Below are 23,726 nucleotides of genomic sequence, written 5' to 3'. Positions count from 1 at the left end.
GAGATAGCCAAGCACTCTGTGTTTTCAGCACATTTTATAACAAAATTGTATTCAGTGTAGATAAAAGCATAAAATGACAATGAGATATTGATCAATTAAGTGAATAGGCAAAACAGTGGCAAATAGATTTCAACGTAGGCAAATCTGAGGTCATGCACCTTGGACCTAAAAAGGATAGAACAGAGTACTTTCTAAATGGTAAAAAGCAGAATTGTGGAGGTCCAAAGAGACTGAGGGTCCAGGTACATAGATCATTAAAAAGTCATGATCAGGAGCAGAAAATAATCAGAAAGGCTAATGGAATGCTGGCTTTTATATCAAGAGGAACGTAATACAAAAGGGTAGATGTTATGCTGTAGCTATCCAAAGTCATGGTTAGACCACACCTGGAGTACTGAGGGCAGTTCTGGGCACCATGCCTTGAAAATAATATATTGACCTTGGAGGGTGTGCAGTGTGGATTAACTAGAATGATACCCGGATTCCAAGAGTTAAATTACCGGGCGTGTTCACACAATCTAGGGTTTTGTTCCCTGGCATTTAGAAGGTTCGGAGTGATTTAATTGAAGTTTTCAAGATATTACGGGGAACAGCTAGGGCAAGTAGAGAGAAACTATTTCTGCTGGGACTTGGAAGTATATAGCCTAAAAATAAGAGCCAGACCTTCTAGGAGTGAATTAAGGAGTAATTCTGCACACAAAGGATGATAGTAGCTTGGAATGCTCTTCTGAAAATAGCAATTGATGCTTGATCAAATTAAATTTTAAAGCAAAGATTGACAGATTTTTGCTAACCAAAGATATCAAGAGATATAGGGCAAGGTGGATATATAGAGTTAGGTCACAGATCAGCCATGATCTCATTAAATAGCGGAACAGGCCCAAGGGGCTAAATGGCCTCCTCCTGTTTCTATATTCCTACTTTCCTATGACATCTCCTCTTCCCTACTCTCTCCCTGGTCTCAGTCTCTCACTCTATCAACACACTGGAAGCACTACAGCACGCCAGCATCATGGTTTCACCAATCCGGTCTTATCACCCAAGGACCTTTCTTTTACTCAGCAGGTCTACAATTACCATCAACTCCAATTTGGGCACTCTTATAAAATTGGCAACTCATGCTACGGGACAATTCTGCATGCTGCCCACTGCCACCTCGTCCAATTGGCCAATCCACACATTCAAGGTTATGCAGTATCAACTGGCCATCCAGTGATGAGTCTGATCCAGCTCTTACATGTGTTCACACAACTCAAGAGATTAGAAGCAAGGACCTCAGCTAAAGTTCCCCTTTTCTAATTGAAATATTGACACAACTATAACCAACCCCCATAACTCCTTAGCCCCACCCTACCTCAAACTGCTGTTCTAGGTCAGAAACCACTTAACATTGAGCAGCCATCAAACCTGACAGCTTCCTGGGATTTAATAAAAGAATGAATATGCAGAATGAGACGTGCAGCCAAAAATATTTTGGAGCTTTCAGCCTTTGTTCAGTGTACACAAAACCACCCCAAGGGAGAAGTAGATCTGAACACACAAAATAATTATGCAGCAATGCAGCTTTAAATAATTTTAATTCAACTAGAATTTATTTCCCGAAACAACTTTTCACTCCACAAGCCACAAGTCAAATGTACACATATTTTCTTTCCTGTCGCTTTTTTCCCATCGCATCCAAAGCAAAGGCTTCTGGCAGTATGAAATAAAATCCATTTATTTGAAGTCCAAATGGCCCAGGCAGCTTTATTAAAATGTGTATGTGCTAAAGACTGTTATGGCCAGACCCCAAGTTGTTGGTGAGATCCGTTTAGGGGCCAATAGCATTTTTTTTAAAGTAGACAAAGCTTGAGATCCAAGACACTTAAGAAGTGAAGAAAGCCATTGGATTCCACAGGTTTTGAACGAACAAAAATAAACTTTACAAGGTTAAAAAGATAAAACAATTTACAATATCTATCCTATACTCTAACATTCAAGATATTTATGAGGTACTTGGTACAAGCCAATTGTTGAACACACTACACTGCACAATAAATGACAGATGCGACCAAAATGGATTCCATGGATTTCTCAACAACCCACCGAGACATTTGTCACACTGTGAGTCAACCAATCTCATCGAAACTTTGTCTCTTTCACAAGGGTTTCCAATCTTCACCATCGAAGATTACACATTGGAATTTTCTCCAAAAGTCACTCCAACTCAGACGACTTCAACGACAACCCACCTTGCAGGATTCCAATCTCACCTTCTGAGATCCCATTGTCCTGCATTCCCAAGTACATTCAAACATCAACTTACAAGCGCAATTTCACCTCTTCAATCATGCCAAGCAGAACACTACTGCTCCAAAGGGGTGCCTTTGCCCCAGTTGCCGACAGCATGGAGTCACCAACCTTCAGCTGCCTTCCCAGAACTATAGGGTCTCTCTTACGCCTCTTCAATTACCAGGCCAAGATGATATCAACAACCACCCACCTCGCAGGGTTTCAATCTTGCCTTCCAAGATTCCATTCCCCTGGATTCCCCAGTATAAACCCAAGCACCAAATTTAAGGTACATCATCACATCTTTGGCCCCAAAGGAGTACATTTGCCATCGCACCCTTCTTTAATTACCAGGGCTTCTCCTGAGCCCTTTTTATTTAAAGTCTGCTCCCCATAACCCTTTCTCTAACTAGGAGCCTGTTTCTCTGCTCCTTGACCTAACTGGAACCTGTTTGTGTGCCCTGTCGTTGTCCTTTACCTGGGACTTCCTTTTGGGACCTCTCCCTCTCCAGGACACCTCTTGGGACCTCTGCCTGTCCCCCTCCTTGTCCCCTACCTGGGACACGCTCTTTGGATTAAAACTGACTGACTGACTCAAACTGACTACCTCAGAACTGCTGTTCACTGACTCAAACTGATTTGGTGACCTATCAAAACACTCCAAGAGGGTCTTGCCTTTGTCACTAGGCAGGAACAAATATGACAAGCATTGAAACATCTTGTGCTTTAAATGTTACAAGCTCCACAGACTGCAAGCTTACATTGTGCACAGCGACACAGAAAGAATGGATTTCATAACAAAACTCTGATTAACTCAGTCTTCATAAGGGGAAACAGGTTCTATTCTCTTACTGTTTCCTCCCTCCCTGCCTGAATGGTACTATTCAGTTAAATGACTAGCAGGCATCAAACTTCCCCAGGACCTTCCACACGTGTCTGTTCTTCATTTGTCAGTAAGACAGTTAATGCAGACAGACTATTCATCATCACAGCGTACTAACATCCAGCCTTCAGCCAAGGTTCACTCTCAGAGCTTTCTACTATGAAAAAATCACAGACAATATACAAAGTAAAGATTTTAGTTAATGCACAAAAGATAAAAGTTTATTACTGCAAACTCATGTTCACTGTGGGAATGAGATGTTATTTTTAAGAATCCCAGAGCACTTGCCAAAGGCAACTAAGCTAGCAAGTCAAAATAAGATCTCATTTAATGCCATCAAGTTCTACACTTGTATGTGCATGAACTAAAATCTTTATTTGTATGTTGACATCCAACATCCCCTCCTATTCCGATGACTGAAAAATGTAAATTTGAATTACTTAAACGTCTTGACTGTACTCAAGTAAAGGTTTTAATACTGTCAAATTAAATATTTCCACTTTTAAATTAGGGAGCACTTTCTTAAATCATTTTAACTAGTCATTACTAAATCACCCCAAAATCTGCTTGCACCTTTTGCTCTGCTTACCTGAGCACCCATATCATTGTATAGGAGTTTCAGGGCTGTCAATTGCTCATCCATCAATTTGGGGTGGTCTGTCTGCTGTTTTTGGACAATTTGTCGCCCAGTCTTTATTACTGTCTCCACCTCAAGCTTCACCTCACTCAGAGTTTTATATAGTTTCTAAATAAAAGAAAAATCTTTGGTTAGCCAACATGGCAACACAACTTACCACCAACATAACTGTGAATTATACATGGAATGTGCACTTTTATCTGTGCTCATAATACAGCCTTTTTGTTGATCATACGTTTGAGCGAGGAAGAGGGGAGGTGGAAGAAAAGTTCCAATTAAAACTTAGTATAAGAAGGTTAATCCTTAATTTTGTGGTTGCGAAATACCATTTATATAGAAAAATGAAATTCCCATACTTTAACAATTGCTTATGTAAATCAAGCAGTCTTTTACTACATTTTAATAAAATTACATATTTTACAAAACATATCCAAGATGATTATGAACAGTGGGACAAATTGCAATTAAAATGTTCAGAAAAGAGTAGTCAATAGCATAGTCATCCACATTCTACATGCATGTCAGACCTGACAACTACATGAATATTTGATAGGAGTATGCATGTCCAATACAACATATGAACATTTGATATTACATACAATGCATATGCAATGATGCATGCATGTCCAATGTGACATGTAAAAGAGCAGCCCACATGACACGTGAATGTGAAAATGATACATGCCCAATATGACATATACATGTCTATCATGACACACTTATGCATGATTGATAGGTTAGGTATACATGCATGTCCAACACAAATATTCAATATAATGTACATTCACGTCTGATATGACAAGCATGTCCAATATGACATATGAACATCCAATGGCATACCTGCATGTATGTTATAATACATATATGAACTCTTGATGATGTATATATGCATGTCCAATATGACACATATACAATCACATCTGGTGGAAAATAAAACTCAGAATTGTATCCCAAGTGTCAAATCCAGGGGCCACTCCCTCATTTCTAAAAATCATAGAAACATAGAAAATAGGAGGAGTGGGTCATTCGGCTTTTCAAGCCTGTTCCGCCATTCAGTATGATCACGGCTAATCCTGGTAAAGAAGGCCATTATTATTTGTTGATTTGGTTCAGGAAATATAATTTGACCCTGGATATGTTTGCAATGTGCAGAATTTAATGTAAGTCAATGTAGTGAAAAGGGATATAAAACACGAACAATGCCAAGGAAATGAGGAAAGAGCTCCAAAGGTAGATTGTGGCTTATTACTTGCTCCTTTTATCCATTTGAGAAATAGATACCCAATGACGCATTTGGTAATTTAACACAATACTCAATCAGCATCCAAAGGCATGAAGCATACAGAAGCATATGGTTAGTGGCAATAAGTGCTCAAATTTACATTTACACTGTAAATCCAGATATACTGAGTTACTTTTTTTATCTCTCATCATTTAGAACACCTGCAGACAAAATTGACTTAACTGTATAAAGTTACAAAATGAACAGCTAAGCAAATTAACAAGAGACAACATAAGAGGTGTGCAAGTTATGAGATTAACCCTATCATTTGCTGTGAAGATAGTTTTAAGAATACTGCCAGTTTGGCTAAATTGGCAGCACTTCAATCGCCAAGCCAGAAGTTGTGGATTTAAGCCCCAACCCAGGACTTCAGCATTTAATCCAGGTTGCTGCTGTAGTCAAATAAAGGGAGTACTGCAAAAAACAAAGGTGTCACCTTAGGAATGAAATGTTGCACCAAAGGTCCCAATTATCTATTCAGGTGGACGTAAAAGATCCCTTAGCACTTATCTAAGAGGAGCAGGGAGCTCTCCTGGTGTCTTGGTCTCTAATCTCAATCAAAGTCAACAAAAACAGAATAACTGGGCATTTGGAACTTGCTGGATCTTGCCATGTGCCACTGAGCTGTGCATTTTGTCTACAACTCCTTTATTAGTCAAGGTATTGAGTATAAGAGCAGGGGAGTTACGCTGAAACTGTATAAAATGCTAATTAGGCTGCAGCTAGAGTCAACCATACAGTTCTGGTCTTCACACAGAAAGGATGTGATCGCACAAGAGAGGGTACAAAGGTGATTTATGAAGGTGTTGCCAGGAAAGGAAAACTTTAGCTATAAGACTGGATAGCCTGGGGTTGTTTTCTTTGGAACAGAGGAGTCTAACAGGAGTTTTAATTGTTGTCTATAAAATTGAAAGGCCTAGATAAAGCGGATAAGAAGGGCCTGGTTCCAGTAGCAGAGAGGTAAATAATCAGTAACTGGTATAAGACTTAGAGGTGAATTGAAGGGAACATTTTGCACGTTTGGGGCGGTGAGGGTCCGGAACTACTGCCTGAAAAGGTGGTACAGACAGAAACCTTGAAATCATTTTTTTTAAAATGCTTCAATATGCACTTGAAATGTTCTAACCTACGGGGCTATAGGCCAGGAGCTGAAAAGTGACTTTATGTTGGATAGCTCTTCCTCAGCCAGCATTAACAGGGTGGACCAAATGGTCTCCTTCAGTGCCCTAAATTTTCTGCTCCTGTTTCTACAAAGCAAGTGTAATTCAAAAGTTCATTTTTGGATGGAGAGCATGAAGTAGTCATGAAAGACTCAGTTTGTGTAGAACAGCTGACTCTCAAGAGTGGATTGAAACAATTACATCAAAGTTTCAGTTGTTCTCCTCTCCAAACCTTTCCACTTCTCTTTAGGATACTCCTTAAAACTTAACTATTTAATGAAGTTCTTTGTCAGCAATCATGTTCTGTTGATGGGTCATAAGGACTCGAAACGTCAACTGTGCTCTTCTCCGCCGATGCTGCCAGACCTGCTGAGTTTTTCCAGGTATTTCTGTTTCTGTTTATGATGTCCTCTTCATTTGTTTGTCTCATTGTGCTCCCAAGAAATACCTTGGGACATTTTACTAAGATGAAAGCTATATAAATGCAAATTTTTGTTGCCCCTCAACCATCTCCCACCATTTGAAGCCTCTCACCTATTATTGTGCCTTTTTTCTAGCCAGATCCCATGGTTAAGGGGTGGATAAGCGGTATACATAGTTGCACTGTACCTCAACAGGCCTGATGATATTTTCCCATTTTGTACAGTAACAGACTTGATGGGCTAAATGGCCTATTTCTGCTCCATAATATTTCCTGACCCTTACCATACAATTATCCAGTTGGGGCTGTATTTCTTCAGGCTCTACACTCCTCATGTCCAACACGTACAGTTCTGCTTTGACACTATCCAACACACGTTTACAGTCTAGCATACGCTGCTCAAAGTTTGCTGGTTTCTGGAAAAGCTGGAACTTTGTTGACACTTCTCGAAGTTTCCTCTGTCAATGATACAAAATGTCAAAATAGTAAAGGCTCATGTGCTGAATAATATCTTACACTTTGCTAGTTTACATGAAAGTATATACAGCAATCTAAAAAAAGCACAGAGAAGAAATCAGCAAATTGAGGTGTATGCAAATTAACAGGGTGGTGGATTTAAACTATATATGAAGCTTTATGGCACATACTTATGCAGCCCATAACAACCAAAAGCTTTATAAACCCAGATTTAGAAGATAATTATAATATTGAGAATGTGCAATGTACACAAAAGCACACACACATATAAAGGCAAAGACAAACAAGAATAAAATGAAAACCCAAACTACCAGTTAGAGTCCTCAGTGCAGCAAAGCCCTATAGAAAAAGATATAGGGAGACAGAAATGCACACAAGTAAGAAACAGATTATAGAAATATTAGTAGCTGAAAATGTCAACATCTATACAAACCAGCACCATAAAACATAGATACTTATTTCAACTTAGAGCCAAACCACAAATGTTTCACAATTAGAATCCTGATCTTCAATTTGAATCAATTGAAATTCTAGGATAGAGACAGCATTGCCCTGGTGACTCAATATGTAGAAGATTGATAAAATTGAGCAAGGCCGAAGGGAGACAAAATTAAGAATTAAATTAAATAGTTGCTTAGTAGTACAGATCTTAAGTATTGTTAAACAAAAGAGACATGCTGTCAAGGTTTTTTGTCTTGCACTCATCAGGATAGAATCGCAATACCAGATCTCAAAGGGAACAACAACTCATACTGCATGGAAAGAGGGTGCTGATTGGTGGGCAAGTGGACTCTGATTGGTAGAGGTGTTACCACAGAGATTGCACCAGGAAAGTAAACTGCCACAGTTTAAGCAAGCTCCAACTGATTTTCTCTACTGTTAGGATATGTGAGAAAATGAGCAATGGTCGTCACACTGGCCCAAATTAATCCAAAACAGCAGAGTCCTTATATAACAAACTTATATATACAAGCAGTAATCTACAAAACATTTGCAGTCAAATTAGCATACTTACCAATTTCATCACCCATCCGTTCCTCCTATGCCATTCGCTCCTCCCATGCCAACCCCATCCCAAGCCATTCCATACTTCCCATAGCACTCTGTTGATGCCATTCCCCTCCCTCCCACTCATCCCATGCTACTCCATCCTTTCCATGCCAGCCCCTGCCATACACTTCTCACGTCATCCCATCCTTCCTATCCCCTCCGTCCCATGCTATTCCATTCTTCCCATGCCATCCCCTCGACCATTCCATCCCACCTCCATCGGCCTATGCATTATCCCCAGCTCCCATGCCGTACCCCCTTCCTTGCCCCTCAACTCCCACAGCATGCTGCCTCTCCCCAACCCCCAATGTGCCTCGCACCTCTCTCCCTCCTATGCCTTGTGCGCACCTCCTCCATCCCATGCTATTTCCTCTGCCCCACCCACCGACGCCATTCCCCAAACCCCAGTCTGTCTGGGCAGGGCAACCTTGTTGTTGGGCTACCCTTACCTTCTGTATTTCTTTTTCTTCACCAATGCCACCCCCCTCCACCCCCCGACAACTCACTCTGCCACCACCACCATCACCAACCGTTGGCAGCCACACGTGTGTCACATACTTCAATTCTTCGCACGCCACATATTTCATGTGCCAGGTTCCACCCGCCAAAATAACCCTCCGGTCAATCAACAGACAAAACTGTTTTATTGTGAATTACATGAACCTTGGAATTCCTAGAACAGCTTCTGAACTGCAAATTTGATTCAATCTACATTTGAGAATTTTAAATGTAAAATGTTGCTCAAGGGCTGCACAAATGCAAAATTTTTTCAAACATTCCAAAACACAGCATTCAATGTCACTCAATCTTCAGTCAAATCCACTCATACCTGAAGCAAATCCAATTGAGTGCCACCGCGAGAATAGGGCTTGTTATCTAATAAAGGTAGGGCCCCCACATTTTTCATCTTCATCTCCTCCAAGCTGGTTTCATGGGCTGCAATATCTGTTTTAATTTTCTATTAATAATATACAAAGGAAGTCACATTGTGAGCCACCTTACAGAAAGCCATCAGAGCAATATTTCACTCTTTAAATCACAAGCATCAATAGCATACTTTCAAGTTATGACACAAGCTTACTGCCAGGGTTAGAGCTGGCAACCATATGCTTTCTTGTCAATTTTAGGTTTGCATTCAAATTGAGATCCAGGATGCAGATTTAACAATAAAGCACAATGATTAAAATTGTTTTAGATTGTTCTGTATTGTCATTTACAATAAAAACATTTGTCATCGATTTGATGTTTTTTTTTCTGGAACCTAGCAAAGAATGGTAACATGGGTGTAACATGGGAGTGGCAGTATTGATTAAAGATGGCATTACAGTACTGGAGAGAGAGGATGTTCCAGAGGGGCCAAAGACAGAATCGCTCTGGCTAGAGGTAAGGAATGAAAAAGATGCAATGACATGTAGTATATAGACTACAAACTAATGGAAGGGATGTAAAGAAACAAATTTGCAAAGAAATTACAGAGAGGTGCAAGGATAATACAGTAATTATAATGGGGGACTTCAATTATCCAAATATAGAATAGGATAGGAATAGTGCAAAGGGGCAAGAGGGGAAAGAGTTCCTGGAATGTGTTCAAGATAATTTTCTGCAGAAGTACATTTCTGGTCTGACAAGAGGTCAGGCACTGTTAGGCCTGGTTCTGGGGAATGAGTTGGCCCAAATGAATCAAATATCAGTGGGAGAGCATTTAGGGGACAGTGGCCATTGCATCATAAGGCTTAGATTGGATGTGGAAAAGGGCAAGGCACAATCCAGAGCAGGGAGAATTAATTGGGGGAAAGCCAACTTGGATGGGATGAGAATGCATCTGAGTCGAGTGAATTGGGATCAAATGTTGGCTCAAACGATGGTGGTTGAGCAACGGGCCACCTTCAAAGAAAAATTATTGCAGACAATGTTAAGGTATATTTCCTTGAAGGGAAAAGTTGGACAAATAAATCCAGAGTGCCCTGGATGACCAGAGAGGTAGAAGCGAAGGTGAAAAGGAAGAAGTGCGCATACGACAGATGTCAGGTAGAAAATACAATGGAGAGTCAGGCCGAATATAGAAGGGCCAGCGGGCAAGTGAAAAAACTAATAAGAAAAGCAAGGAGAGAGCATGAAAAGAGGCTGGCAGCTAACATTAAAGGGAATCCCAGGGTCTTGTGTAAGCATATAAATAACCAAAGGGTGCTAAATGAAACAGTAGGGCTGATTAGGGATAAAAAAGGGTGCTTGCACATGGAGGCAGGAGAAATTGCAGGGATAATAAACAAGTACTTTACATTTTTCTTTACAAAGGAAGATGATGCTACCCAGGCCGAGGTGAGAGAGGAGGTAACTGGTACACTAGAAGAATTTACAATTGAGAGGAGATATTAGAAAGGCTATCTTTACTTAAAATTGATAAGGTACCAGGACCGGATGAGATGCATCCAAGGATACTGAGGGAAGAGAGAATGGAAATTGCAGATGCATTAGTGATAATCTTCCAGTCTTCCTTAGAAACAGGGGAGGTGCCAGAGGACAAGAGAATTATGAATGTTGCACCCTTGTTCAAAAAGGTGTGCAAGGATAAAGCTGGCAACTACAGGCCAGTCAGTTTGACTACAGTGGCAGGGAAACTTCTGCAAACTATTGTTTGGGATAAAATCAATAATCACTTAGACAAGTGCAGGATAATTAAGGAAAGCCAGCATGGATTCACTAAAGGAAAATCACATTTAACTAACTTGGAGTTTTTTGAGGCGGTAACAGAGAAGGTTGATAAGGGAACACTGTTGATGAGGTGTATATGGATTTTGAAAAGGCATTTGATACAGTGCCACACAACAAACTTGTGAGCAAAATTCTAGGTCATGGAATAAAAGGGAAATTAAGCACTTAGATAAGAAATTGGCTGAGTGACAGAAAACAGAGAGTAGTGATAAATGGTTACTTTTCAGATTGGAGGGAGGTTTATCATGGGGTGCCCCAGGGTCAATGTTGGGACCCTTGCTCTTCCTGATATACAGTAATGACCTAGACTGTTGTGTGCAGGGCATGATTTCAAAATTTGCAGATGGTACGAAGATTGGAAACATTGTCAACTGTGATGAGGATAGTCTTGAACTTCAAAAGGACAGAGACATGTTGGTGGATTGGGTAGAGAAGTGGTAGATGAAGTTCAATGTAGAGAAAGGTGAGGTGATTCATTTTGGCAGGAAGAATATGGGCAGTATAAAATAAAGGGAGAGGCTTTAAAGGAGGTGCAAGAACAGACGGACCTCAGTGTATACGTATATAAGTCATTGAAGATGGCAGGGCATGTTGAGAGAACAGTTAATAAAGCATAGAGTATCTTAGGCTTTATTAATAGGGGCATTGAGTACAAGAGGGTCATGTAGAACTTGCATGAGGCACAAGTTACGCCTCAGCTGCGTCCAGTTCTGGGCGCCACACTTGAGGAAGGATGTGAAGGCATTGGAGAGAGTACAGAGGAGATTCACACAGATTATTCCAGGGATAAAGAACTGTAACTATGAGGATGGACTGGAGAGGTTGGGACTGTTTTCCTTCGAGAAAAGAAGGCTGAGAGGAGACTTGTTAGAGATATTCAAGATCCTGGGGAGTATGGGCAAGGTAAATAATGAGAAACTGTTCCCACTCAAGAGAGCATCAAAGACTAGAGGGCACAGATTCAAAATAATTGGCAAAAGGAGTAAAAGTGAGATGAGCATTTTTTTTTTCACCCAGAGGGCAGTTAGAGTCTGGAATGAACTCCCTGACAGGGTGGTGGAAGCAGGTTCAATTGAGGTATTCAAAGGGAATTGGATTGCTACCTGAAAAGAGAGAACGTGTGAGGTTACAGGATAAGGCAGGGGAGTGGGACGAGGTAGAATGCTCTTTTAGAGAGCCAGTGCAAACTCAATGGACTTAATGGCCTCCTTCTGCACTGTAGAGTTTCTGTAATTTCTATAACTGGATCAAAGCTGAGGAACCTGATGGTGGGTGTTCCAGTCACCCTGTTGAATTCCCTTGTTCAATATTGGTGGCTAGAACCACAACTTGAGATCTGGAATATTGCAGTTAAAATCACAAATCATAAGCTTGGGTGGTACAAACGTTCACCTGGACACTAAGATGGTCAATAACCTGAACTTCCTTCAGACAAACAGAAGAATTCTTCTATAAGTGCTGATCACTTTTTTGTGACCAATTGAGTTTCTGATCAAGGATGTTGATAGTGAGAAGTTGGACAATGGTAACACTACTGAATATTATGGGGAGGTGTTAGGCACACTTGTTCGAGATGATTATTTCCTGGCATTTTTTGGCACAAACGTTACTTGCTACTCACCAGCAAAAGCTGATTATTGTCCAAGCCTTATTGCACGTGAGCATGGAACGCTTCATTATTCGAGGAATTGTTCATGGAGCTGAACACTATAATATCAGGAAACAATATTTCTTCTGACTTTAAGGTGGGGGGGTGGGGAGAAAGCCATTGACAAAACAGCTGAAGATGCTGTTGTAAAATAAATATACAATAGAGGAGGTGTTGTAGCAAAAGGATGAAACTGTCTTCAGAAGGCTGGGTCAAAAGAACTATTAATTCACACTTCATGGCTGAAGCAAAAGGAAGACTAATTGCTGTGGACCTGCATTACTGAGCCTCATCAAAGACAATATGAACATAAATTAGGAGCAGGAGTGGGCCATTAGGCTCCTAGAGCCTGTGCCACCATTCAATAAGGTCATGGCTGATTTGATTATGGCCTCAACTCCACAGTCCGCCCACCCCCCAATAACCTTTGACTCCCTTGTCCATCAAGAATCTACCTAGCTCTGCCTTAAAAATATACAATGAGCCTGCCTCCATCGCTCTCTGGGGAAGAGAGTTCCAAAGGTTCATGTCCCTCAAAAAAAACGTTTCTTCTCATCTCTACCTTAAATGAGAGACCCCCTATTTTTAAACCATGTCCCCTAGTTCTAGTCTCTCCCAAAAGGGGGAACATCCTTTCGGCATCCACCCTGTCAAATCCCCTCAGGATCTTCTATGCTTCGGTAAGATCACCTCTCAATTTTCCAATCTCCAAAAGATACCGGCCCAGCCTGTCCAACCTTTTCTCATAAATTTGAACTCCCCTTCCCAGGTATCAGTCAAGTGAATCCTCTCTAAACTGTTTCTAATGCATTTATATACTTTCCCAATAGATGGAGAGTGCTAATCTATTCCTCAGCTGTATTTGAAGAATGCTACAGTTGACAAGCAACCATTCCAAATGTGACAAACGTGGTGATGAGTTTCTACTTGCGCCAGATAGGCAGCTTGCTAAGAAAATTTTTACCCTGCAAAAACTGAGCAAGGAAAAGTCCCATCCCAAGTACAGATGTCCTTTTTTTTTGATGAACAAAAAATAATTGAAGCACAGCATAACCAGCCAAGATGAAGTGAACAAGGATCTATCCGTAGCCCAATCCTATGAACCAACTACATGTTGTTGCTTGGCGACATCATCCAAAACACATGCTCAGACAACATCCAACGTTATTTCACTACCCCACTCAACCATCTTTGGTTTGTCATGATGCTTGTCTAACAGTCAACAACAACTTATATTTATATAGCACTTTTAACATAATGAAACATCCAAGGTGCTTCACAGGAGCATTATAAAACAAGACATGGCACCAAGCCACATGATGAGATATTAGGTCAGATGACCAAAGCTTAGTCAAAGAGTTATGGTATATGGAGAAGGATCTGAAGAAGAGTCATACAGAGTCAAAACATCAACTCTGTTTCTCTCTCCACAGATGCTGTCAGATCTGCTGAGTTTTTCCAGCATTTCCTGTTTTTGTTTCAGATTTCCAGCATCCACAGTATTTGGCTTTTATCTTATGTTGTAATGGGTGTCTAAAAGGAGGAAAGTATGGTAGAGAGGCAGGGAGATTTAGAGATGGGTCTCCAGAGTTTGCGGCCTAGGCAACTGTAGGCAGAGCCACCAATTATAATTGGGAATGCCCAAGAGGCCAGAATTGGGGGAGCATAGATATCTCAAAGGGTTGTGGGGTTGGAGGAGATTACAGAAATAGGAAGGGGCAAGACCATGGAACGATTTGAAAGGGTGAAGTTTAAAATCAAGATAAGGCTTGACTGAAAATCAATTAGATCAGTGAGCATGCGGGTGATAGGGGAATGGAACATTGTGCAAGTTAAGACACAGGCAGCACAATTTTGGAAGTATCCTCATTAAACAACATTTGCTTGCATTTATAAAGCATCATTAATGTGAAAACTAAGATGCTTCGCAGAGGCATGATTAGAAATAACATACACAGGAAGTCAAAGACAATATTAAAACAAGTGGTAAAAAGCTTGGTCAGGGAGACTGAGAGCTTTGTGGAAAGCAGGTTTCTGGAAGTGGTCTCCCCGCCGCCTAAAAATGTGCAGGTAGAGAGGAAACAGGTGACTATCAGAAGGACAAGGAGGATCAGGCATGCAGGGCAGGGTTCCTTTCGGTGTATCTCACGCAGAACCACAATTCCATTCTGAATACTGGTGACAGTAATGATCACACAAGGGAGTGCAAGCAGGGCCAAGTTCACGACACCGGGGTAGCTCAGTTGCATAGGGGAGTGGAGAAGAGGAGAAAATAAATATTAATGGGGATTTGATGATGAAGGGAACAGACAGGCAGTTCTACAACCGCATACATGACTCCAAGGTGGTAGAGTCAAGGGTGCCACTGAAGAGCTACATGACATTCTGAAGGGGAGAAGGTGAACAGCCAGAGGTCAAGGTCCATATCAACACCAATGATATCGGCAGAAAAAGGGATGAGGTCCTGCGGACAAAGTTTATGGAGCTAGGAGATTGAAAAGCAAAACCTCCAAGGTAGTAATGTCCATATTACACCCAATGTCACATGCGAGTGAGTGCTGAAATAGGAAGATAGACTTGATGAATACATAGCTACTGGAGGGCGTGCTTTGGAATCCTTAGACGTTGAGAGTGCTTCTGGGGAAGGTGGGCCCTGTACAAGCCGGACAGGTTACACTTCAACAGAGTTGGGTCAATATCCTCACAGGCGGTTTGGCTAGTGCTGTTGGAAGGGTTTAAACTGGCTTGGCAAAGGAACCTGAGAATAGTGAGAGAAGAAAAGTTGGAAATGGAAGGCAGAAAATTAATATGTATGTTTGGAAGGCAGAGAAAAAAGGCCAGAAAATAGACAAGGAAGCTTGGCAGTGCTAAATAATTATAAACTTCACTACAAGATGTCTAGGGAATAAGGCAGATGAGCTGAGAACAAAGGAGTCTGATATGATAGCTACTACTAAGACATGGCTGGAAGAAATAGTAGTTCAACATTTCTGGTTACAGGGCTTTCAGATGAGAAAGTGAGACCATGAAAAATAATTGGAAAATAAAATGAAAGAAATACGTAAAGGAAATACACAAATACATAAAGAGCAAGTGGATAACTGAAGAAAAACATAGATAATCAAAGACAGTCATCATGGATTTGTTAAGGGAAGGTCATGTCTGGCTGACATGATTACACTTTTTGAGGAGATAACAAGGAGGGTCGATGCGGGTAGTGCATTTACTGATGTCTATATAGGATTTAGCAAGTCTTTTGATAATGTTCCACATAGCAGGCTGGTCATAAAAGTAAAAGCCCATGGGATCCAAGGGTAAGTGACAAGTTAGCTCCAAAACTGGCTTAGAGGCAGGGAGCAAAGGGTTGATGGGTGTTTATGAGACTGGAAGGTTATTTCCATTGGGGTTCCTCTAAGTTCCGTGCCGGCTCCCTTGCTTTTTGAGAGGTAAGTGGCTTCAAGGAGAAATTTTTTTCATCCAGAGATATGGATCTGGAACTCTCTGCCTGAAAAGGTGATAGGGGCAGAACCGCTCATAACATTTAAAAAGTCCTTGGATATGCATTTTAAGGTGCCATCACCTACAAGGCTACTGAACAAAATCTGGAATGTGGGATTAGACAGTGCGGCTTTATTGGCTGGATAATGCTCCTTAACAGCCTTGGGATATTCTACTATATTTATATAGTGACTTTAATGTAAATTGTTGTTGTTGGGTCATCCAGAAAATGCCATGGGGTGGGTGGAGTGGTGGCAAATTATTTCATTAATTATGCACATTAAAAGTTGCATTTCTGTAACCTGAGCTTCCTGCGGCATCTGCAAGGCATCTATGCGGTCTGTTAGATACAAGGTTAACTGTTTATCTAGTAGTCCAAGTGACTCCTGGAGATCATGCATTCGCTGTTCATTTTCTTGAGACATTTGTATATGTTGCTCCAGTGAGATCTGCTTGCTCACAGCCTATAAAAACAAACAAAAGAGGTCTAGTGACAATCTATTACAAGGAAGCCACATTCAATGCACAAATTGGAAAATCTCCCAGGATATTGCTTACAATCCCAGCACAAAGGACTGAGATACAGAGTGCGAGGTTTTCAATCTGAAGCCCGTCTACCTGATGAGTGATGGCTACTACATCACATGAAACTGACTTAAATCAGGATTAGGAATCATAGGGCAGAAGTGTTGCGCTAGAAAGAGGGTGAACAGGCCAGGTTCTGACTTCATAGGATTAAAAATATCTTCTTAAAAACACCCAAAATAATTTTAAAAATACAAACAAAGAGATAAAATGTAACATGTTTCGAAAAGATTGTGGGGATGAGATGTGTTTGTAGAGTAGTATGGTTAGCATAGGCTAAAATTGTGATCGGCTGGTCTATGGTGTTTTTTTATTCTTTCATGGATAGCTGGACCAGCATTTTTTGCCCATCCCTGATTGCCTTTGAGAAGGTGGTGGTGAGCTTGTAACAGCAGGATAGATAAAGGGGAACCAGTAGATGTAATATATTTGGATTTCCATAAGGCATTTGATAAGGTACCGCACGTAAGGTGACTTAATAAGATAAGAGCCCATGGTGTTGGGGGTCTTATATTAGCATGGATAGAGGATTGGCTAAGTAATAGATGACAGAGAGTTGGGATAAGGGGGGCATTTTCAGGATGGCAATCTGTAACTAGTGGAGTGCCACAAGGATCAGTGCTGGGGCCTCAATTATTCACAATATTTATTAATGACTTAGATGAGGGAAGTGAATGTGCTATTGCCAAAATTGCAGATGACACAAAAATAGATGGGAAGGCAAACGGTGAGGATGACATAAGGAGTCTACAGAGGGATAAAGACAGGTTCAGTGAGTGGGCAAAAACTTAGCAGGTGAAATATAATGTGGGAAAGTGTGAGGTAATGCACTTTGGCAGGAAGAATAGAGGAGCTGAATATTATTTAAATGGAGAAAGACTGCAGAAGGCTGCTGCACAGAGGGATTTTGGAGTCCTTGTGCATGAATCGCAAATAGCTAACAAGTTCAACAGATGATAGGGAAGGCCAATGGAATGTTGGCCTTTATTTCAAAGAAAATGGAGTATAATAATAGGGAAGCCTTGCTAAAACTATACAAGGCACTAGTTAGACCATACCTAGAATACTGTGAACAATTTTGGTCCCCTTATCTAAGGAAAGATATACTGGCATTGGGTGTAGTCCATAGAAGGTTCAGTAGGTTGATCCCGGCTATGGAGGGGTTTTCTTATGAGGAGAGGTTGAGTAGGTTGGGCCTGTACTCATTGGAGTTTAGAAGAATGAGGGACAACCTTATTTTTTTTTAAATTCATTCACTGGATGTGGGCTTCACTGGCTGGGCCAGCATTTATTGCCCATCCCTAGTTGCCTCTTAGAAGGTGGTGGTGAGCTGTGTTCTTGAACTGCTGCAGTCCATGTGGTGCAGGTATACCCATAGTGCTGTTAGGAAGGGAGTTCCAGGATTTTGACCCAGTGAGAATGAAAGAATGGCGATATATTTCTAAGTCCGGCTGGTGAGTAACTTGGAGGGGAACTTCTAGGTAGTGGTTTTCCCATCTATCTGCTGCCCTTGTCCTTCTAGATGGTAGCGGTCGTGGGTTTGGAAGTTGCTGTCGAAGGAGCCTTGGTGAATTCCTGCAGTGCATCATGTAGATGGTACACACTGCTACTGTGTGTCAGTGGTAGAGATGTGAATATTTGTGGATGTGGTGCCAATCAAGCAGGCTACTTTGTCCTGGATAATGTCAAGATTCTTGAGTGTTGTAGGAGATGCACTCATCCAGGCAAGTGGGGAGTATTCCATCACACTCCTGACTTGTGCCTTTTGATGGTGGACAGGCTTTGAGGAGTCAGGAGGTGGGTTACTTGTCGCACGATTCCTAGCCTCTGACCTGTTCTTGTAGCCACAGTATTTATATGGCTAGTCCAGTTCAGTTTCTGGGCAATGGTCACCCCCAGGATATTGACAGTGGAGGATTCAGTGATGGTAATGCCATTGAACGTCAAGGAGCGTTGGTTGGATTCTCTCTTGCTGGAGGTGGTTATTGCCTGACCCTTGTGTGGCATGAATGTTACTTGCCACTTGTCAGCCCAAGCCTGGGTATTGTCCAGGTCTTGCTGCATTTGGACATGGACATGCTCCAGTATCTGAGGAGTCACGAATGGTGCTGAACATTGTGCAATCATCAGCGAACATCCCCACTTCTGATCTTATGATGGAAGGTCATTGATGAAGCAGCTGAAGGCTGTTGGGCCAAGAACAGTAACCTGAGGAACTCCTGCAATGATGTTCTGGAGCTGAGATGACTGACCCCAACCACAGCCATCTTCCTTTGTGCTAGGTATGACTCCAACCAGCGGAGAGGTTTCCCCTTGATTCCCATTGACTCCAGTTTTGCTAGGGCTCCTAGATGCCACACTCTGTCAAATGCTGTCTTGACATCAAGGGCAGTAACTCTCACCTCACCTTGGGAGGTCAGCTCTTTTGTCCATGTTTGAAACAAGGCGATAGTGAGGTCAGGAGCCATGTGGCCCTGGCAGAGCCCAAACTGGGCGTCAGTGAACAAGTTATTGCTAAGCAAGTTCCGCTTGATAGCACTGTTGATAACCCCTTCCATTACTTTATTGATGATGGAGAGTTGACTGATGGGCGTTAATTGGCCTCGTTGGATTTATCCTGCTTTTTGTGCACAGGACATACCTGGGCAATTTCCCACATAGCCAGGTAGATGCCAATGTTGGTAGCTGTTCTGAAACAGCTTGGCTAAGGGCGCGGCAAGCTCTGGAGCACAAGTCTTCAGCGCTATTGCTGGAAAATTGTCAGGGCCTATAGCCTTTGTAGTATCCAGTGCCAGTACATTGAAACATAAGATTCTTAGAGGACTTGACAGGGTAGATGCTGAGAGATTGTTTCCCCCTGTGGGAGAGTCTAGGACCAAAGGGCATAATCTCACGGTAAGGGGGCACCCATTTAAACCAGAGGTGAGGAGGAATTTCTTCTCTCAGAGTGTAGTCAATCTGTAGGATTCTGTACCACAAAGGGCTGTAAAGGGTGAGTTGATAAGTTTTTTCAAGGCTGAGATGGACAGATTTTTAATCAGTAAGGGAATCAAGAGTTATGGGGACAATGCAGAAAAGTGGAGTTGAGCATTATCAGATCAGCCATGATCTCATTGAATGGCAGAGCAGACTCGATGGGCCGAATGGCCTACTTCTGCTCCTGTCTTTTATGGTCTTCCTTCTTGAAATGCTACAGTGCAGTGAGCATAGACCAATGTCAGAATCTGACTGGCTCATGATTAAGAGATGACTAACTACAGTCGTGATTATAGTAATATCTCACAAAAAATATTTCTAGAAACTTATCTCCAAGGAGATATGTTTACAGTAAATCATTTTACCCACAGACAATAATTTCCATAAACAAATTCAGAAATACTGATTTCTTTGAATTCATTATAATCATAAGGAGGCAGTGGCATGATGGTATTGTCGCTACACTAATATTCCAGAGACCCAGGGCAATGCTCTGGGGACCTAGGGTTGAATCCCACCACACCAGATAGTGAAATTTGAATTCAATAAAAATCTGGAATTAAAAGTCTGATGATGACGATGAAACTATTGCCGATTGTTGTAAAAACCCATCTGGTCCTTTAGGGAAGGAAATCTGCTGTCCTTACCTGGCCTGGACTCCAGACCCACAGGAACGTGGTTTACTCTTAAATGCCCCCTGGACAAAGGCAATAAGGGATGGGCAATAATACAGCAATGCCCACATCCCATGAACGAATAAAAAAAACATTAAAATGCTTCAATTTGATCGAAGTATAAAATTTAAAGTGTATTTATAAGGTTAGCACTATGTTCAAACATATTATCTGAAAGAGACTTGAAATTTCAGGGAATTTGTGAGAACACAATTTGAGTACAGATTTGGTCTCCACTTGAATGCTGATTTGATGCTTAACTTGTTACTCATTTTCAGCAGCCTCACAACCTAGCAGTTAAATCTCATATGTTTCCTTAGGTACCCAATAGACTTGGAATTCTATTCATTTGTCCAGTTACAAAAGAAAAAGTAGTCAGGCAATTAATCCAGAATAAAATACTTCCTCCATTAATGGCTTTCAAATTTCATGGACACACAAGCAACAGTATTAAAGCATTTTAAGATAAGCAGCGCAGGACAACTGTGCTGCCAAGGGCCTCTTACCTGGTGACTGAGCTCTTCATATCGAGCGTTGAATACTTCCAGCTTTTCACTTATAAGTTCATCCAAAATTCCACCATCAATCAATGTTTGGCCCAGTTCACGGATCTGCGTTCGATTATCTGCTGGATGGCGTAGCACAGACTCAAGGGACTGAAGGATGGAAAATAAAGTACAGAGCGAAGTAACTGAAATGATTCTCCCAGCCAAGTCGTGTCAGAGGTCAATGAAATAAGAGTAGTGAATAGCTACAGTCATGGGAACCTTACTAGCTAGAGACAATTTAGCAAACACTTCCAAAAATACTGAACAGAACTTGAACTTTGTGTATTAAAATGTCAGTACATCTAACATGAATGTGGCATTTTTAACCATATCACCACCAGCCAAATTAAAGTCACTGCAAAATCTCTGTGCATTACTTGGGTGGATTCACGGAAGAACATGCTACTATCTAAGGAGGGAATTTCATCAGGTACAACATCTCCAAGTGCAGAACACTATGTTATTTCAAGAACATGAGTCATAACAGGATAATGTTCCTGAGTTGGAATGTTATTAGAGTATAATCACTGCCAATGGTAGTCGAAAAGGAAAACGTCCCTATTACAATGTTTTCAATTGGAGATTTAAAACGCTATCCTATTTAACGCAATAACCTATTTAAATATCATATATTACGTGCATGTTGGCTAGCAAGAGGTCACGGTGCTTCATTTACAAATCCCGAGATAATGAAGTAGTTAGCCTTCTGCCGGACCTGATTGGCTCCTAAATCTAGGTTCAGGAGATATTTACGTATAACTGCAGAATTGCTATGAAGCAAAAGTGGAGCACATTAGTGCCACAGCTGTCATGTAAATACATCCTAAATGAGTTATCCTACTGAGTTGTCCTATTTGCCTGGATAGAAAATATTTGTATACAATTTAAGGCAACTAGATTTCAAGCTGCATCTTTGAATTTTCAATAAAATTGTTACCTCAAGGGCCACACTGACAGCTTCAATGCTGTCTGGTACATGTTCTGTGGTATACAACATCTGCTCCAGATTCTTTAACCAGTTGTTTTCTATATCTAAGTAATGGAGCAACTCACACCAGCAAGACCATACTTCCTGTGGCAGAGGGGAGAAAACAGAAAGTTTTAGTTAGTTTTAGATTTTAAAAAATCTTCTCAGAAGGCCAGTCAGTACAGCAGATATTTTGTCAATGAGGGTGCAATTAGGGGACTATGCTGGAGGAGAGGGGAGTGAAGGTCAATTGGGATAGGGAGTGGCAGCAATGGGGGCGAAGGTACTGAGCCTGGAGAGAAGTACAAACAGATGCCTAATTGGCAGGTCTGTCAATCCATTTTTGGCCAAGGACGTTGGCAGTCCCCACCAGTGTGCAACAGGGTAAACAGGCACTAAATGGAACATAAGAAGTAGGAACAGTAGACCATTCAGCCCCTCAAGCCTGCTCTGCCATTCAATAGGATCATGGCTGATCTTCCTGGTTTCAATTTCCACATTCCCATTTCCCTCGATAACCTTTGGTTCCCTCACCTAACAAGAATCTATCTACCTCTGCCTTAAAAATGATCCCAATGATCCCTCCTCCACCGCCTTCTAGGGCAGAGAATTCCAAAGTCGCACAACTCTCTAAGAAATAAATTCTCATCTCTGTCCTAAAAGGCATCCCCTAATTTTAAATCAGTGGCCCTTTCATCTGGACTCACCCACAAGAGGAAACATCCTTTCGACGACCACGTTGTCAAGGCCTTTCAGGATCTTATATACTTCAATCAAATCACCTCTCACACTTCTAAACTCCAGTACAAACAAGCCCAGTCTGTCCCACCTTTCCTCATAAGACAACCCACTCATTCTAGGTATCAAGCTAGTAAACCTCCTTTGAACCATCTCCAATGCATTTACATCCTTCCTTAAATACAGAGACCAAAACTGCACACAACACAGTATTCGAGGTACAGTCTCACCAATGCCCTGTATAACTGAAGCATAACATCCTTACTTTTATGTTCAATTCCTCTCGTAATAAAGGATAGCATTCCATTAGCCTTCTTAATTACTTGTTGTACCTACATACTAACTTTTTGTGACTCATGTACTAGAACACCTAGATCCCTCTGCACCTCAGAATTATGTGGCCATTCTCCATTTTAGTAATACTCGTTTTTTTTGTCCTTCCTGCCAAAGTGAACAATTTCACATTTTTCCACATTAAACTCCATTTGTCAGATCTTTGCCTGCTCACTCAACCTATATCCATCTGCAACCTCCTCACGTCCTCTTCACAACATACTTTCCTACCTATCTTTGTGTCAAGTACAAATTTAACTACCATGTCTTCACTCCCCTCATCTAAGTCATTGAAGTAAATCATAAAAAGTTGAAGCCCCCACACAGACCCCTGTGGCACTCAACTAGTCACATCCTGCCAATCAGAAAAAGACCCCTTTATGCATACTCGCTGCTTTCTGCCAGCCAGCCAATCTTCTTTCTATGCTAATATGTTACCTCCTACACTATGTGCTTTTATTTTCCGTAATAATCTTTAATGTGGCACTTTATCAAATGCCTTCTGGAAATCCAAATACAGTACAACTACAGGTGCTCCTTTATCCACTGCGCATGTTGCTCCTTCAAAAAAACTCCAATAAATTGGTTAAACATGATTTTCCTTTCACAAAACCATGTTGACTCTTCCTTATTGCCTTGAACTCTTCTAATTGCCCAGCTATAACCTCCTTAATGATCAATTCTAATGACTTCCTCATGACAGAGGTCAAACTAACTGGCCTAGAGTTTCCTGTTTTCTGCCTCCCTCCCTTCTTGAATAAAGGGGTTATATTTGTGTCAACAATAATACCACCATCCATCAATAATGAATTATCATAAAACCACTGCTAACAGACATGTCAGGACAGGTACAGAGGACAGGGAAG

The 23,726-nt window shown here is 41.3% G+C and overlaps 1 protein-coding gene across 8 annotated transcripts in view; it reads right to left on the bottom strand.

Moving 5' to 3' along the window:
* Window positions 1-23,726, bottom strand: part of utrn (utrophin) — a 664,110-nt gene that overhangs the window by 437,112 nt on the left and 203,272 nt on the right. For 7 of the 8 annotated variants that reach the window (XM_041182782.1, XM_041182783.1, XM_041182789.1 and 4 more), the window contains 6 exons: window positions 21,760-21,894; window positions 20,781-20,930; window positions 16,342-16,503; window positions 9,011-9,139; window positions 6,939-7,112; window positions 3,744-3,899 (listed from right to left, as the gene is read on the bottom strand). In XM_041182782.1, coding sequence (XP_041038716.1) covers window positions 3,744-3,899; window positions 6,939-7,112; window positions 9,011-9,139; window positions 16,342-16,503; window positions 20,781-20,930; window positions 21,760-21,894 — 906 coding nt within the window. The remainder of the gene's footprint in view (window positions 1-3,743; window positions 3,900-6,938; window positions 7,113-9,010; window positions 9,140-16,341; window positions 16,504-20,780; window positions 20,931-21,759; window positions 21,895-23,726) is intronic. The other variant, XM_041182786.1, reaches the window with a different exon arrangement.

This window comes from Carcharodon carcharias, chromosome 2 (assembly GCF_017639515.1).
Source record: "Carcharodon carcharias isolate sCarCar2 chromosome 2, sCarCar2.pri, whole genome shotgun sequence".
NCBI classification, from domain to species: Eukaryota; Metazoa; Chordata; class Chondrichthyes; order Lamniformes; family Lamnidae; genus Carcharodon; species Carcharodon carcharias.
The sequence above is the reverse complement of the archived record's forward strand: the minus strand, read 5'-3'. Positions and strand labels throughout refer to the sequence as shown.